This window comes from Falco naumanni, chromosome 19, assembly GCF_017639655.2.
Source record: "Falco naumanni isolate bFalNau1 chromosome 19, bFalNau1.pat, whole genome shotgun sequence".
NCBI lineage: Eukaryota > Metazoa > Chordata > Aves > Falconiformes > Falconidae > Falco > Falco naumanni.
The window spans coordinates 4,871,778-4,890,183 of NC_054072.1; the positions used below are offsets into that span (position 1 = coordinate 4,871,778).

General features: G+C 41.4%; 1 protein-coding gene across 3 annotated transcripts in view; it reads left to right on the forward strand.

The window, feature by feature from the left end:
- Positions 1–18,406, forward strand: part of UNC5D (unc-5 netrin receptor D) — a 166,359-nt gene that overhangs the window by 103,650 nt on the left and 44,303 nt on the right. For all 3 annotated transcript variants that reach the window (XM_040618182.1, XM_040618180.1, XM_040618181.1), the window contains exons 5-7: positions 11,967–12,147; positions 13,012–13,179; positions 14,462–14,626. In XM_040618182.1, the coding sequence (XP_040474116.1) occupies positions 11,967–12,147; positions 13,012–13,179; positions 14,462–14,626 (514 nt within the window). The remainder of the gene's footprint in view (positions 1–11,966; positions 12,148–13,011; positions 13,180–14,461; positions 14,627–18,406) is intronic.

Sequence of the window (18,406 nt, forward strand, 5' to 3'; positions counted from 1 at the left end):
GCAGTCTGTCTGTTCAGCACTGGTACGTCTGCTGGCCAGAAGAGATACCCAGTATACCAGTGTTGTGCAAACTGCTTCTGATACATGTTTATCATTTAGTAAAAAAGATAATTAGGTTCCAGCTATGGTTCGTCTCGGAATCCATAGATACTTAGCATGGTTTCAACCCATGTACTTTACCACGAGTATGCGGAATGCTGCCGAGTTGACTGAGAGCTGTTCCTTTAGGAGCCGCTGCAGCCTCGGCGTTCCCGTTTAGACCAGCTGCTAGGGAGAGGAGGAACAGTTACACCGTGTTTGTTGCCTTCTGCCATCCTAATATGCAGTTTGAGATTATACTTCTTTCCCTTATTCTGCCACTGTGCTGCTTGAAAGCACGGAATGTGTCACTTCATTTTTTACCTTGTGCCCCTTTTTTTACCGGTACCAATTATTTGAAACAATGGCATTTGTCAGCTCACTTCTTGTCTCCCTAGTGATATCTCCAGGTGCCTCTTTTGCTGATTTTGTACATTTTGCAGCTATTGGAAGCATCTTAGTCCCTGCACATACACTCTTTATTTGAAAAAAAACCCTTGGATGTTCTCTCCAAAATGAGTATATGTGATGGATTTCATGCGAGCAAGCAAACTGTGTACTGTGTTTTCCTCCAGTAGAAAAAATGTTTGTTTTCCTTCTGAGATTTGACTTGTTCTAAGTGAATCAGTATACCCAGGAGGTACTGAGGCTGTGAAATAAAAATGATGGAGCAAAACATTTCTGAATTAGATTGCTAAAATGAGGGGTGGGGGGTGGGGGTGTGAGATAACTTTGTAGTTCCCCTGAATAGATAATTCCTTTTTATAAAGAGATGTGCTTTGGGGCTTTTCTTTCTTTGACATGCTGTTTTGCAGTGGCATATATTTCTCTGGTACTGTTTTCAGAAATGTTCTTAATTTTGAATGCTTGAACATGAAAGGATGAGTTACAAGACTTTATCATTATGTTTGTAATTCTAAATAATAAAGGTAATTGCGTGAGAGTCTACAAGCATCTGGAAACTATACTGTGGTGTATGTTTTGACTGAACAAGATAGTTGGAGGCTTTATCAATACTGGCCTGTTGTTGTGGTCAGCAAGAGGACTGAGTGCTGGGATTATTTATTAGCGCTGTGGCAGTGCCTAGAGGTTTGTTTGGTGGTTGGGTTTTTTGTCCCTGATTTCTGAAGATTAGATTTTCAACATGTTTGGCAGGCTTCTGATACTTATAACTTTCTGATGCAACAAACCTGCTGTATCTTGAGTCTGTGAAGAGCATATAGAACGTTTTGCACAATACTTTCATGCGCAGCTGCTTTTATTCCCTTTTCAATGGGATTCAAACTTCTGAATCTGAATGCTGAAAGCAAAGGTTTGTGAGGATCAAATCTATTTGGTAGAAAGCTGTATTATCCTCTGATTGTTGGTTTATTTATGTACTTTGACAAAGTCTTGACGATCTCACGTGGGCAACTAGAATTCAGTAATTTGCTATCTTTTGCTTGGGGAGCGGGCTGTTGTGAAAGGACAAGATGCAAAGGCCAGTGAAAGAGAAGCATGGCAGAGCGTTCCTCAAACCTTCCCTATTTTATACATTCGGAAACAGGCAGGAAGGATATAGGACGTCTTCAAAGCTACAGAGAAAGCTTCTCTTTAGAGTTGGTTCTGGTTTTCCTAGCCAAAGTCATTCAAGATGTCAGGAACAGATGCCAAGTACGGTTTGTGTTGGAGCAAAGGAAGGAAGGTGCATGAAGAACTGCAGGGAGGATCGAGTGAGAGTGGGACAAACCTGCTAGGAGTCAGTTCTAGACTGAGTGCGGGTTCTGGGAGAGCACTGCTACTCACCCGGACAAAAACGTCTCCTGGGCATAGCTTGCACGAAGTAAACCAGCATTAGCGATTTTTGATCCTGTCACATCAGCGACCATTTTGCTAAATGGCACCTCACAGTCATAGCAAGAGCAGCCGGTTTACTGTCACCTGTGACGAGTACTCTAATCGAGGAGGGGAGAGGTGAGAGGAAAAAATGCAGCATGTCCTTGGAGTAAAGTGTTTCCGTATTTACTACACTGTAGTGCAGATTCAAATGTCTTCTGCTAGAAAGTATCTTGTGGTGAAGCCATGGTCCTTGTAGTATTTTTTCTTTAAATCACCCTTGAAGCTGTTCTTGCTTTTCCTTTTTATTTTTGTAATTTCTGTGCAACTGAATTTTCCTTTCTATGGCTAAGGAAGCTCCTCTACCAAGTTGTCTCCCTCTCAAGATCAGGAATCCCCAAATATGTTGATCTTTCTGACCAACCGCTTGTCTTCTCCCAGAAGCAAGGGAGATGTGTATATGCCCTTATGTTCAGTTTTTTTCCAAGATTCTTATCGCTTCCCTGTTCCTATTCAAATTGTGTTTCTTTATACAACATGCATTTTGTGTCTAATGTAGGGAGGGTTCTCTCTGTTCAGATTCTGCTGATGCAATATACTTGGCCTGGTTCTTTTATAATCTGGAATAAATACCTTTAGGGTTCTGTGAAAATGCCATAATGTTAAATGTTTAGGGAATGTTTTACCTGTCTGGACATAGATCAACACCTTTTTTAATTGCAAAAAATGTTACAAGAGAAAGCAGGAAGCTGTGAATCTGGTGCTCAGTTGCATTTAGTATGCATCTAGTGATGCAGCATAAATGTTACACATTTGCTAACTAACCATTGTATTTCTTTAAATATAGAGTTTGAATATTTTTTCCAATATGTAGGAAAAGATGATTCATTAATGGATCTAAAGGATATTTCTGTTAGCTGGTCTTACCAGTTATATTCTTGAAATTATCATATCTGAAGGCTACTAACAAAAAAAGAGCAACGTTATGTATTGATGATTCACCATAACTCTTGAGAACAGTAAAATTATAGCCTTGTTTGCTGTAACAGTTGGAACAGAAGTACAGAGCTTGCTGTGACAATCAAGGTGAGGAGGCCATGCAACCGGCCAAACTAATGACAACTAACCAGCTGACCTCAGGTGTGATTACGGAAAGCAAATAGAGACTGTACTTCTAGGCAGGATCATATTCACACTACCTGAGCAATGCTCCTGACATTCAGTTTTCAAAGACTTGGACCTTTCTTCTAAGTTTTCTTGAGAGCAACAACCTGAAGTGTGGGTAGGGACAGTACTGGGTTCTTGCAGTGCCGTGTGGTGCTGTTTCATCAGAAGCAGTTAGAAATGCAAGAAGAGAGATCTCCGTTTGTGCTGTTTTCAATTACTGTAAGGTTTCTGTGATTATTTTCTTATCTCTAAGAATTTTGTCTAAATGTGATTCTGCCTATGAGGATGCCATGTTAGCAAAACACTGTCAACATAATTTCCAATAATCTTATCTAAAAATGGTTTTTCAGTGTCAACCACGCTTATAATTGCTTTTGTATTGTCTGTGCATTGAAAAACAAGTACAGCCTCACTTGTGTGGCACCATGATGCTATCCCTGGAGCCTTTAGCTGTTTGTTTCTTGCTAACCATCCTTTTTTCACAGTACTGGGTGTGCATTGCATACTTTAAAAACAAGATTTGTGGATTACCGTATAGCCTTCGATTCTGAGTTCTTTAGAAAAAGAAAAGCCCTAAAATGAGTCTCATCTGTTTACCCATATTTCTGAGCTTTATAGTCAAGGGACTAGGATTTGAGTTTCAACTAGATTATTTCTGCTTACCATAAAATAATTGAAGTCAAGTCATTTGTGTGCACTGTCCCACTGGAAAACTACCATGTAAGCCCACATAATAACCTTTGGTTTTATTTAATGCTGATTCATTCATAATTTTTGCAGGTAGGTAAAAAAAACAGTATTCCAATTAATGTTAGATACTTATTCCTCCCAAAATAGGAATAAAGATTAAATTTATTAGGGGATCTGATTATATCTTTGACAATCAGGCAGTGTACCGTTAGTAATGGCATATTTAGCAATGTATCTTTATAACAATTTGTTTAAAATAGCATGTCTGAGTCAACTCCTTGCCCACCTTTAGCATTATAAATTGACGTATACACACAGGCTGTCACCTCTCCCATTATACCTACTCAAAAGCATATTTTAATTTCATTTTGACTCACCCCATCCTGTGTTTATTCCCCTCCTCTGCATTTTTCAGCAATGTGAATTTTTGGTTGTGATTTTAAAGCACACAAAAAATGCCAACGTCATTGTGAACTGGACACAGCTTGTAGTGTGAGCTGTGGCATAGAGGGTGCCGTGAGCGAGCATCATCGCTCTTGGCTTCCCTGCTGTTGGAGGTTTATGCAGCAAATACGCTAGCTACATGCCACATAAAGGGAAATAATAAGAAAGAAAATGTGTATTAGCAGCATGCAGCACTTGAGTTTTCAGGTGATCCCTCTTGCAACAACTGAGTGCATCTTGTCAGAGAGAAGATTCCTGCGCTGCTTTCCACACTACAACCAGTAAAAGCCCAGGCTGATTTATGAGTTAGTTATTGTGTCAGATTTATGTAATGAGATTATATATTCAACCTAATGAAGGAAAAATATGCTTACCAGAACAGTATGACAGCACTGTGATTAAACGATTCGGCAACAGTATTCCCTCAGTGGATTAATTTAAAAAAATGCAGCAGGTACAGTTGACCTGCATCTTGTGTGTTGCTAGCGATAGGCTCCTAGCAAGGAAGATTAATGTTTTTTGATTGTGTCTATAAAATAACTATGTGATTATAAAGGTAGAAATGAATGGTTTGTATGCAGCAAACTGGCCTTTGTTTTTTATATTAATCTCCCATGATGATTTATGCTGATGGTGGCTTCTGCTACTTATTTGTTTGAGTCTTAGAGCAGAAAGCAAAATAAAACTGTAACAAAGATATGCTGCCATCCTAATGCATCACTGTAGGCAGTGCAGGTGCTCCAATTATATTCATCCATTCTAACTGTAACATTAAGGAAGATTTCTCCAGCTTAGACACACTTGAATTTTCAGAAACAGGAGTTTCATGCTAGATCTGAAAGGAATTAAAAGGAATGTATCTTGCTGTCTTCCACTAAACATTATAGGTCATTGAAAAAGCCATTTTTAATAAGTCTTTTAAAGATTGGGGAATATGAGACCTCAATCAATGATAAGATAGAAAGAACTTTTTCTAGCCAGAGGCCTGAGCTGATTAGTGTGGGAGGGAATATTCATAAAAGGTACCGTTACCCCAGCGATGCTGTCTGCCTGCTCCCGAGGCAGTGGAGAGTGTCAGAGCCTGATATACCTGCTGTTAATCATGATTTGGAGGAGAATCTATTGCAAACATTTCCTATGAAAATAAACCTTTTTGTAGAAAAGAAATTGGCTTCAATCATGTTTTCTTCTGCAGTTTACAAAAAAAAAAAAAAAAAGCTTTCAGCTAGAAATTAGATAGTTCCAAGTTTTAGAAGTTCTCGGCCTTTTTCTTTCTCCTTTTTTAATGCAAAGTCATGTTCCAGAGGGGAAAATATGGTATTGCCTGGTTCTTTTGTATATACAGCACTGTTGGTTTTGTTCTTGGGGAGCTAAAAGCTCAAGTAGAGATGCCTTCTTTATTATTTATATTGAATTAATAAGTATCTTCATGGGCAACAGCAAAACTGGTACTGGAATCAACACTGAGGTAATTTTTCACCGTTCTGCAGTTGCCATTACAGCAGTGCAAGCAGAATTAACGTTCAAAGAGGTGTCTCCAAGTTTTACCTATTTTAATGATTCTTTGTCAGTCTGGGGTAGCTTGGTTCTGTCAGGTCAAAGTTTGATGTGCAAACTTTATTCCTCTCTATATGTTGAAAGTTGTGGGGGAGGATCGTTTAATTAAAAAAGAGATGATGGGTATGTGAAACAGGTATTATTGACAAAGGGCACACGTAAAAATGCACCTACATTCCATTTCTTGTTACGTTTTCTTTAAATGGTCTACGTGTCAAGGTATCTCCCCACCAACAACCCTTTCTGCCCCCCACACTTTTTTTGTCCTCTGCAGCAGGAATCTTTGCATTTATCTTTAACATATGCAGGTATTTTTAACAGTTTCACACTAAACATGTCTTTTGGATCATATTTGTTACCAGATACAGGGTTCTGACCCTTGCAAAGTTAAAGCTATTGTTAGTAATGACAAGACAATCAGCTACAGTAGGCAGATGTATGGAGGGGGAGAAATTTGCGAATAAAGAGATCAGAACAAAAAAAAATGCCCGAAAAATATATGAGGCAGTGACAAAATGTGGGGTTACAAAGCACTTCATCTCAGATCACTGGTTTTAAATTAACGTCTAGTCAGGTGTGACCAAATATCTGAGAAATATTTACTGTCATTGTCACTTGTAAACTCGCTGTTTGGTCATCCTCCTTGGTGTGCTGCTTCTGGTTGTGTCTGGTTTGCTGAAAGACGGTCCCTGCAGGGAAACGGAGGGTGTCGGGGCGCGAGCTGCCCTTGGGGTGTCGGCTGCACCCTCGCGAGCGGCAGCATACCTGCTTCTGTGCTGCACGCCCTGCCCGAAGCGCTGAACACTGGTCTGTTGTACGCGCATGTAAAATATTACGTGAATCTGGGATTGACAAAACAGTTTTATCCAAAAGATACGAACGTTGGCTTGTTCTCTAAGAACATAACGAACAGTGGTTTTGGCTTAAAGGAGGGGTGAGGATTTGTGTACTACTTTCTCCATCTGTGACGGAATTTAAAATCTGTAAATTGGCAATGCTATAAGAGACAGTTGTGCTGCTGTAAGTCAGGTGTTCACCTTTCCCATCTTAAAATCCTGAACCGTTTATCATGAATCGAGAAAGAAATTGATTCTTTCTTCAAGAGAAGCTGACGTTCTAACTGTATTATCTTTGATATATATGTACTCTATTTATTGACCACCTGAGAAAGTCAGATGTGTTTAAAGGGCAGGATAGTATAATTTAAAAGCAGGAGTACTAAGGTCTTTTGTCTTCTGACCTACAAAATTATCATGTGTGCCCACAAGAACTCTGAGGTGTATTGTTGGGTATTAAATCTCTTTATAGTCTCAAACAAGATACGCGAGAAAGAACAGAAAATTAGGTCATGGGCAGCCAGCTCCAGGATGTTTAAATTAGATTGAGCAACTGATGAAGAACTCTTAGTGCATCAGATCATTAAGGGTCTGTAACTAACACCTGACCTATTCTGATCTCTAAGATTTAAATAGTAAGTCTGGTATTAAAATGAACCAAATAAAAAAAGTAATTTCTGTTACTGCAGGTAGGAATATTCTTTAGTCTTACAAAAGCTTTAACAGCTGTATGGCTCCCCTCTCCAGTCTGGCAAAGGAGGAGTAATGCGTAGCCAGAAGAATGGTATTTCCTCATCTGGAGTTACTCAGCTTTTGTCTTGAATTAGACAGGTGATGTCTGTGTAAGGCCTAACACCATGCCTGTCAGCATGGAGTAAAGTGCTCCTGGTGGTACTGCCATCAGGCTCAAGAGCAGCTGAGATTCTGGGGCGTAGCATTCTGCTCCCACAGATGCCATAAAGTGGGCAGTTTTAAGGGCATCGTAGCAACTTCTGCCAGGGCTTTCCTACAGTCTCTAGCTCGGCTCTGCCTTCATCAATATTCTCACAGATATTTGTGACTCCCTAGAGTGAATTTGCTACATGGCAACTAGAAGATGTATGTCCGTAGTATCTGTATGCATACAGATTATTTTGCACATGCTAAGCACAGTGCGACTCCATCACCTGCAGCAGCTCAAACAGCAGTTGTGTTCCTGCAATGTGAGGCTGACAGGCTGCTCTGATGTGTATACAGGAGACAGAAATACGGATGAGGTGTGATAAGCTTCATTTTTAAAGAAAAAGAGTTTGGTAACTCCCATCATAATCTACCTAGGACATGGTGTATTTAACTGATTTTACTTTGATAATGCTGTAAGCTGGTCTTTGATAATTGCTTTCTGTAATTGGAACAAATTTATGATTATGCTAATTCATCTGCTGCCACCCAATATGCAGTCGCTGAGTTAATCCATATCTGCCTCTGCATTTCTTTGGTAGATCATTACGTGATTAGCCTTTGTTAGAAATTGATGGGGGTATTTTAATTCCAAGCAGATTTAATGTCAGGGGGGAAAAATCAGATATCTTTATATAAACTTATGGCATATTATAGCAGTTTTCAAGTCTTGTTCAAGATTTAAGATCATCAGACAGCCTGTATTTTAAAAAGAAATGTATTTCATTGTGTTACAAGCAACTGTATGACCTCCACTGATGATAAAGCGAGGGAAGTTAAATGCTAATGAGTTCTGAGTCTACTCTTCATCCACTGCAGGCTGGCAATTCTCATTTAAGCACAGAGACATTTTAGGTTTCTTTCTTGCCTTTATTTTGCCTGGTTGGGGGTGGGTGGGGGTGTGTATTTGTGTGTGCACTGAATTTTTCCAAAGGTTCCATCACTGCAAGCAACAACAACCTTTTGTCATCGTGACTCTTATCAGTTTCTTCCTATAAATTCATCCCTTAGTTCTCCATCTTTGAAAGCATTTGTCTGCTGAGGCAAAGGCAGTGAATGAGTTCAAATAAGTCTGTTTTTCCTTCAAGGGAGGGGGAGGCTGGAATTAGAGATGAGTTTTCACGGTGTCGTCAAGCCTCCAGATAAGAAGCAAAAGGCAATGCATGCCCTCACTTATAAATCATCTTTTGATCGTGCATCTCTCAACACTTTCATGTTTGTGTTCTGTCTGTTTAATGTTCTCCCTTCGCTGTGATCATCATTCTTTTAAATGCTTTGCTTTAATGTAAATGTTTTTCATTCACCAAGCCTTGCAGTCCTAGGCTCGGCGCACAACAGATTAGTGTGCACTCCCCCCTGGAAAAGTTGTCCACAGGAAAAATAGCCCACGGTGCTCGTGTGATGAGGACCCCAACCACTTCTGTGCCCCACCTCGCCACCCTGCAAAAGCCCCTGACCTGATGAGTGTCAAAATGCAAAATTTGTAAATATACTTGTGAAATTATGAACTCTGGTGATATTAGATGTTAGTCATTTCTTTGGACATTACTGTGTTTGTCATTACACAGCATGTAAAGTGAGTTTAATTCTGACTGCGACCATTGAATTTCTGTCACTTGATTTATACTACTGCTGCTGTTCCATAATTTAAATTGCATTCCTAGTTTCTTTGCTGAAACCCCCTCTGATAATTAGTATTAAAGTTAACTGCAGAAAAGGGAAACTGAATGATAAATGGATTACTTGATTGGAACCGGTTGCCCAGAACAGCTGTGGGTGCCCCATCCCTGGCAGGGTACCAGGCCAGGCTGGACGGGGCTGGGGGCAGCCTGGGCTGCTGGGAGGGGTCCCTGCCCATGGCAGTGGGGCTGGAACTGGATATCTTTAAAGGTCCCTTCCAACCCAGACTGGTCTGTGATTCCTCATCTTACTAAGACCAAAGGAAAATGTAATACATTCAAATCGCTGTTACTAAGGGAAGAGGTTAGCGTTACTGGATTTAGTAAGGCAGTTTGGTTACTTCTCCAGGGCTGTGCCTGGCCACCTGCGGTCAATGCAGCTGGAAGTGTCAGCCGTGTCACTTAGCTTGGGGGATGAGAGGCGGTGAGTATGAGTGCTAGCGGGACTGCCTAGGGTGCTTCCAGCAATGGAAATTCGGATGCCTAAGCTACTGGGTGTGTTAAATCCGTAACAAAGCATGCTTGCATCTCCTAATACTAAGGAAAGCAAATGCACAGCGAGGCAGAGGTGCACAGAGAGGTTAAAAGTCTCCTCAGGGTTTGCCCAAATAAGCATACCTGTGGCAGGCGCTGCCTCCTGTGATGCCGTGGGCACACCTTAGAAACTCACTGCCTTGCAGCTTCACTCTAAATGTTTATTCTGATGTGCACTGCAGCGTACAAAAGTGCTTTAAACTTTAGTGATGGAGACTGTGTGAAAAATCATTAAAAAGATTTGAGAGGAAAACCAAAGTGGCGTTCTGGCAGAGCCTTGTAAGAATGCAGAAAGGACAGGTGTGCTTGGCTGCTTGGACGGCGATGTTCTGTCTCTGTTACCATTTCTGGTTAACTGTGGTTTGGGAAAAAGGGTATAAAGAGCTAAAATCTTTTAACTACTTCCAGTATGAAATACGAGTACTTCATTCTCAGGTAAAGCCTCTTTTGATAGATGTGTAAAATAATCTGTTGAATTCCATAGCCACCGTGTAGGTAGGATAAGAGTGCCACAGCTGCAGACTCTTTTCAAGGTAAGCTCCCAGTTGACCGCTGCAGTGCCGGGACGTGAGAAGCTATGGATGTGTCGGTCACACACCTCCTGTCCCCAGCTAACCAAAATGACTGATGCTGCTGGAAGGGGAACCTGCTGTCTGGCATGAAATCTAATTGGCTTTGATGGTCAGCTTTTGCAGATTTGTTTATAAACTGGAAAATCTACAAATTGCAGACCATCTGCGCAGAGCAGTGTGCTAATGAATGCCTGTAGCTAACAAATCCATAAGCTTATTACCACAAAGTTCCGAGCCCTTCCACAAGTTCCTAAACGAGGTTATTCATCTGTACTGAGAAGTGTATTTGACTTCAGGGTACAGCCATACCTCCTTCAGGTCTAGAAAAGCTATTTAAATAACTCATATTTATTCAGTCTTTTAATAGAATCTGTGGATTCCCCTTCTGTTTTTAATTTTTCACTTTTGTAACAGCACCTTAGCGTGCCTTAACTGTTTTGGGGGGGTTTTTTTAATGTTTCAAGTAGAGAAATGCCTTGCAGATAACTCTTGGGTCTACTCAGAGATGGGTTGGATGGTCAACTAGAGAAGATGTATTGACATGTATTGTACATGGCATTTCATGGCTGTTATGTACCTTGACAACAAATACCAGTGGTCTCTGGTTTAATGTTTATGTAAACTGGGAATCTTTATGACGACTTGGCTCTTCCACTGTGTGGGATGTCAAGCAATTTCATCCTTCTGTTTCTCTCTCTCAAAAAAGTGGAATTAATTCTTATTACATGTTACCCTAATCCATTACAGGGCATAACTGTGAAGAGGTTTGGGGGGGGGGGGGGGGGGGGGGAAGTGGCAATCATTAGCTGACTTTCACTTGGACTGCTAATCTCCGCTGGTCCTGTCTCTCCTCCTGCTCCTTGAGTCGAAGGAAGTATTTCCCTAGCAGATTAATGAGGTCATTAGCCCAAGACATCAAGTGCCTTCATTTAGCTTTACAGGTTTACAAACTTCTACCTCTGTTATTTCATTCTCTTAGGGAAGCCGAAAGGGCTCTCCTAATTAGGACAACAATTTAATAGATGAATATTTACAATAAAACCAAATCACACGGTATAGATTCAAGAACAGATACAGAGGAAATAATAAGATCCAAATTATTTTAGAAAAATTATTTCAGGTTTAAGCTTAAATACTTACGGTGGTGAGAACCAGGAGGTAAATGAAATGCATTCAACTAGAATGATCCAGTATTTTTTATGAGCACTTCTTGATTCCTTGGATTAAATATTGAAGCCTACTACACAAGGAAAAGTGTGATTAATTGTTCTCCTCCTTTTTTCTCCTGTCCTCTTCTTTCTCATCTCCTTTTCCTTTCCTCCCAGTAGAACAAAAATAGTATTTTCCTTATGATCCTCACCCTTGCAACTCTGAATGTGCTCTTTGCCAGTTTCTTTTTGTACTTCTAAGGTTATTTTACTATGTCCTAGCATTTCATTTGGTGTGCCTCTGTTAATAAGCTCCAGGGTCTTCAGAAGGGGACTAGTTTCTTTTCTGAATTTGTGAATGTCTACCTTTTGGGAATCCCTTCCTAGCCAAATGTTTTCTCTTTAATGTTTATAATAAAGATAATTATAATAAAATCACTGAAATACGATTTTGCAGATTTCCATCTCATCCTACTTCATGTTCTTCTCTGCTCCATCCCTCCCCAGGTGGAATGGCTAAAGAATGAGGAGCCCATAGATTCCAACCTGGATGAGAACATTGACACCAGAGCAGACCACAACCTCATCATTCGACAGGCACGTCTGTCTGACTCTGGGAACTACACCTGCATGGCTGCCAACATTGTTGCCAAGAGAAGGAGCATGTCTGCAACAGTTGTGGTGTATGGTCAGTGATAATTATGGAAAAAAATCCATGTGTGTGTTTTTATTGCTGGAGTACTTTATATTTTTAACATACACCTGGTACAAAATCAAATGGCTAACCTCCTTCCTGCTGCAATGAATTTCAGTTCTGCTGTTCAGGGCTGAGGTCACGCCTGCTTTTAGAGTGGTTAGAATTATGACTTTGTTTGGGGTGGATTCCCAGAAGTTATGGCAACAGTAACAATCCTTGCTTCAGCTATTAAGAAGATCCAATGATACGCTGACCCGCCTAAATAAGCCGCGCATGTAGCAGGAAGCCCTGAAGCACATCCCCAGGGGTTACCTGAAGGGGGTACCTGAAGGGCTGCCTTTCTCCTTCTGCCGTGACTACTGGGTGTTACGTGGCAAAGGACAAAGGAGCGGAACCGCTGCTTTATTACCAGCCGCTGCTGCTTGCCACGGTTATTACCGCGTGTGACGTTCTATTGGTGGAGGCAGAGCATTACTAAATCACCCTTTAAAAAATGAATAGGTGTTGTTTATGATCTTTTATATAAAGTTTTATTATAATAAAGTTTATATAAAGCTTTATTTCTATAAAACGTATTTTATGAGAATTGAGATGCCTGCTTTTACCTCCCTCCCAGACTCTATCAGTCATTCCACTTCTCAGCATATCACTCTTCCAAAACAAACATTTGTGTTCTTTGACACCGTGGCCTTTAGGCAGGTGTGTACTGATAGGCAGCAATGCTTCTACTTCAGCTTGGAATTTACCTGTAGAATGTAAAAACTAAATTCTGCCTTTGAATGAAATGATCTGGTCAGACTCGCTGATGTCTTTCAGCACACCCACCGCAACCTCAAGCATGTTTGTGTTTTGCAGTTAACGGAGGCTGGTCATCGTGGACCGAGTGGTCAAACTGCAACGCGCGGTGCGGTCGGGGCTGGCAGAAGCGATCGCGGACCTGCACCAACCCTGCTCCACTCAACGGAGGCGCGTTTTGTGAAGGAATGTCAGTGCAGAAAATTACCTGCACTTCTCTTTGCCCTGGTGAGATATGCACAGTCTAAGGAATAACTCTGGATGTCACGCTTAAGGGAGAGCTCTTTCAGTCTGACATGCCAGGTAGACAATTGTGCTTTGAAGAGCCCACTGAGGTCAAAAAGGAAATTGGAAATACTTCGCATCCTTGTTGAGTCTACAGCTCAGAGCCTAGTGCAGGGCCTGAGCAGTAGGGACAAGCACCTGTGGCCTCATCTGCCAGCGCTTTGTCGGTGCTTTAACTTACACTGAAGCTAATGAAATACTCGTAACAAAACAGCAACCGATGTAATGTGAAAAATCATCTAAGTGGGTGGGGGTATGGGGAGAGGGGAGGTGATGTTAGTAACGCTAGAAAGAGAAACATAGAAGCCTAAGCTGAGAACTTGACTTAAAAAGTGCTCTTTAGCTTGCAAGTAGATTAACCTTTGGAAAGCGAGCTTATGGTATTTGTGGAGGCTGGTGTTACATCCCTGGACGCTGTACATTTCCTTTGTTCACCTGAAACCTCCCTTACCTGATTTGGAATTGGTGTTTTGCATATACAGCTGAAAACAGTATGTATGTATGTTTTAAGAGACTTACATTTGCCTGTGGTCACTGCGTAACTTGTCTGGATTCTGGCAAATCTCTCTTCTAGCTTTTATTAGTTTTTAGATGCAACGTGTCCTGAACTGGGATTTAAAGAACTTAGTATTACATTTATATGTCTCTGTGTTCATCTCGCTGTCCTTCAATCAGATTTATGCATGAAAAAGAAAGGGAACTGTGGGAACCCTTCTCATTTGGGACGGGGTCAGAGACAGCTGTAAATACCAGTCAGCAAAGCAACATACCGATCCGCTGTGTTGCTCAGGGCATTAGCCAGCAGCCTACAAGGCCAGCTATGCTCCTGCTTTTTTAAATGTCAGCATCATTTCTCTGGTAGGAAAATGTGTGGGCTCTCTACATCAGCCTGTTTTAAGGTAGAATTTGTGTTGAAACATAGGAGCTAATGACTGGGTGGCAAAGGAAGTGTTTCCTCCTGCAGTTTTAATTGACTGTATTTGCAGAATGTTCTATCCTGGTGCTATTTTAAAAGCTTCCATATTGCATGCCTGAGGTGGTATGTTCTAATGCTAGATTTTAACTTCACATCTGATAAAACTGTAGTTATTTCTCCTGGGAATTATACTTCGTTTTACTTGCTGGGACCTGAGGAGGAACATGAAACAAGCGTTGTTGGTAGGACCTCTTCACTACACCAGCTGACGTGAGTGATGATGCTTGTGTTTCCTTCCTCCCCATTTAGTGGATGGAAACTGGGAGGTGTGGAGCGAGTGGTCTGTGTGCAGCCCAGAATGCGAGCATCTGAGAGTTCGGGAATGTATCGCGCCGCCTCCAAGAAACGGAGGAAAGTACTGCGAGGGCTTGAGTCAAGAGTCAGAGAATTGCACTGAAGGGCTTTGCATTCAAGGTGAGTAACAGGTAGCACTGAACTGGATTTAGGAGGTACAGCCTAAAACGTGTACTGTAATCCAGGTAATGTGGCATATCGGCCACACAGCCATGTGAGGAGAGCTCTTCTGGCCAAAATGTTACTGTGGAAAAAATAGATCTTTTTCAGAGGGTTGCATATGTGAAGTTTGAAATTCACAGTGGTTTCTGAGTCACTGGATTTGTGTAGCACATACTTTACCTATTAATTATCAGATGATTCTAAAAATCCAAATAAAGGTTTTTTGCAATGTGTAATTACAGCCATCTGCTGCAACATATTTCACAGAATGTACTACTTAGCCTTCTACCTTTTCTTCCAAGTAAACTGGCAAAGCACCAACACAGATATTCTTGGTGCAAGAGGTTTTTAAGATGGAAGTTTGCTGCATTTCTTGTCTTGAACACAGAAGTTAAATAAAGGCAAATCTACTTCGTGGTGAGTTCCCTGTGAAAGGATTTGCCCATCATAAATGTCTGGAAAGCATCTGGCATTTGGTAGTTGCTACTATAAGCGAAAAACCAGGAGCCAAGAAAATCAGCCCTGCAGCTGCACAGTCGCAGAATACCCGGGACGGCTGCAGAATCTCAAAAGGAACAAGAAATTTGCAAGTTTGTTCCTGCACTGAATGCTGCTCCCTGTTCATAGAGTGATACCGTCCACCTCATCGTTTTTTAGCGATGAAATGGCAGCCACGGGAGCAATCAGGAATGCTGGGGCTGAGAGATGTAAACTGACATGTCTACTTTAATCTTCTGTTTAAGTGGTCCTCTTTGTTTGTTTCCACAGTACTGCATTACCCTTCCTTCATGATCTTTTGCATATATGTGTTCATGTTATGCCCAGCAGTCATTTTCTTCTTCCACCATGGTGCACGCAACAGAGGAATATGGCTATAAATCCCAAGCCTTGTGCTCCTAACCACCACACAGGCGTTCACAGGGGTGTGCGTGCCTCTGGCCTTCCCCCACGTGCACCCTCCTCACACTGGCTGGCAGCTTCAGTGAGAAAGGAGCAGCCACTGTGCCCAGCCAGTTCCTCAGTGGAGTACATCTGGTGAGATGAGGAAAATAATTTTCTAAACAAAATGAACTCCCTTCTTTGCCCTGAGATTTAAAGGCATTCTTAATGGCAGACAGTATCCTGTATATTTATTCAGGCTTCAGAAACATGTGTACCTCAGCTGAGACATTAAGTAAGACTTTGTTTGGGTTTGGAGGGAGGGGATACCCAGCAGCCTTGCTATATGGCTCTAACTACTTAAAAGTTTCCAGGGTTAACAGCACCAGCTCTCCAGCTCCAAGGTGCTGGGCAGACAAGCCTCAGTATTCAAAAGGACAAGAAAAACTAGTGAGAATTTGTAAGCGCTGCGATTCATTCCGCTTTTGAGGACCAATGTGGTGATCACATGATGTTTTGTGAGGTCTTTCTCCTTCCTATACATTAAATGAACACCCTTCCCTGCAGATGGTTTCATAAATCCAGAATCCATTCATGTGTGCAGATTAGCATATCCATTGGAAGGCAGTCAGAAGGATATGCTGAAAGGGGCATGACAAGATGCAGCTGATGTCTGCACAGTCACCGTTACTTGTGACAGCCATGGGTTGACTTACCATCTAGTTGCTCCTTCTGTGGTTCTCAGCAGTTAATGAGAGGTGGCCCTATTCAGGGCACTGCTTCCACGAAAAAAAACCGGTAAAGATCACCTGTCCACCCTGGAGAGCAGCAGCCTTTCCTGTCGGGTAGTTGCATCTCAGTGCTGTCACCTTCCACGCTGCACTTGCGCTTTAGAGGTAGAGGAACAAATACGGTGTGATGGTTATTTTGGTAGCCTGAAGGGAGCGCTCGGCCTGGGGAAGAGCTGTGGTGGTTTAAGCACTGAGAGTCGACGATGCGCATTTTACTTGATGGCGATGGCTTCGTTCCGTGGGGGAAACCACTGACACTCCTCGAGTCCTTGTAGCACAGCTGCTTTCAGGTACAGTCTGGTTTCTGAGCGCTGTTGTATCAACAACAAGCTATTGTATCACATGGGCTAATTATTTGATAGATGAGTTATTGGAATAGTTACAACATGGCAACTAGCTGAGTTTTAATAACTACCTAAATTTTTAATCCTTATTTTCATTGTCTGTCATATGCTTTGTGCAAAATCAAGCTCTTTGGATCAGGTGCTGTCCCTCTGCTTTGAGTTTGTACAGCTACTGGAGCAAAGAATATTGTTAGTAATGAACCACTAACTTACCTAATGGCACTGCAGTAAAAAAGAAAAATGCCCCAACAAGTTGAAATCGATTGAACTAGCATGAGATTTCATCATTGTCTTTTCTGAAAAAAAAAAAAAATAATCTTCATCAATATTTAGAATCACTTTATAGATGCCATTTTAAGAAAATAACTATTCTGCACAACCATGTGCAAACAGAAGTGATGTGTATGTCTGAAAACAAATGTCTGGAATAGCAAAAACTTTCTCTTTCAGAAGCAAATCACTTTTCTACACATGGGACTTAAAATGCTTTTAATAGACTTTAAATGTTCTTAATACAATGCGTGTGAAGAACTTGCCGCCTGTAAAACAAAGAAATGGATCATTATGGGTAAAAAGATACAAAAAGCAGTTTTTAAAATATGAGTAAATTTTGCACAGATTTAATCATCTTAGTGTCAACTGCGAAACACATAGTCTGTAAAACATAACTTCTGTGTTGAAAATGAACTATCAAAATCATTTTACAAAGGATAAGTGGCATAAGTAATAAACCCCACATTTTATGACTGAAGCGAAAAGCCATTTAACTTCTAAACCTACTAGGGATCCATATGTTGACATCAAACTGATACTATTTAAAATTTTTTAAAAAAATTTCTCAGTTTATGCTGAATGTGGGGGGGTGGGGCATGGAATCTGCTGCTGCTGGATTTTCCCTGCAGAAATCTCACCGAGTGAGGCATTTCTGTTCCTTTTACAAGGCGAGATGGGAGACAGGGAAACTCTGAACTCTACAATTAATTCAATGACATATATAATGGACGGTTTCGCTCTGCTGCACATGCCAGCGATTTTTCACTTAATGTTGCGATCAGAAACTGATCTCCAGGTATTTCGTGGAAAAATTATCTACTCCAGTGTCATTTGAAGTTGAGCATGTTGTCTGTGTTACCCTTCCCAGGTAACAGCACCGGGTGGAAGGGAACACGCCGCGCTAAGCAGGGGATGCTCGAGGCTGGCGACAGGGACGCTGCCCCCGTTAGCCAGCCAGCTGTGGGTTCTTTGCGTCTGAGATAAGCTCGTCTCCTGCTGCTGCTGCGGCGGGCAGGGACAGGCAGTGTGTGGGTTCTGGCAGGAGGATTTCCATAGGCACTCGGATCGACTGAAGTATTAAGTTCCTCTTGTTTCTTTCGTCCTGGAGTGCGATACTATAGCTCCTTTACAGGTTGTGCTGTATGTATATACTTGTGTCAAATTATTTTTAGGACTGTAATTGTTTTCTCAGCTAATAAGAATTGATGCAATTACCCTATTTTTTAAAAATCTTTTTCCCCTGTTCACCTTCCAATACGTGCCTTTTCTGCTCCGCTTCTCATCCCATGGGGAATTGTGAGGGAAATGCAGTACTGTGCTACAGAAAACTAATCTCTTGGAGGTTATTTGTCAGGCAGAACTTGTTAACTTTGTTCCTTTCGTGAGGCAAACATAGAAACAAAACATTTCTTCGGTTAACAAATAAGAACTTAAATGAAAGTAAAGGTGAG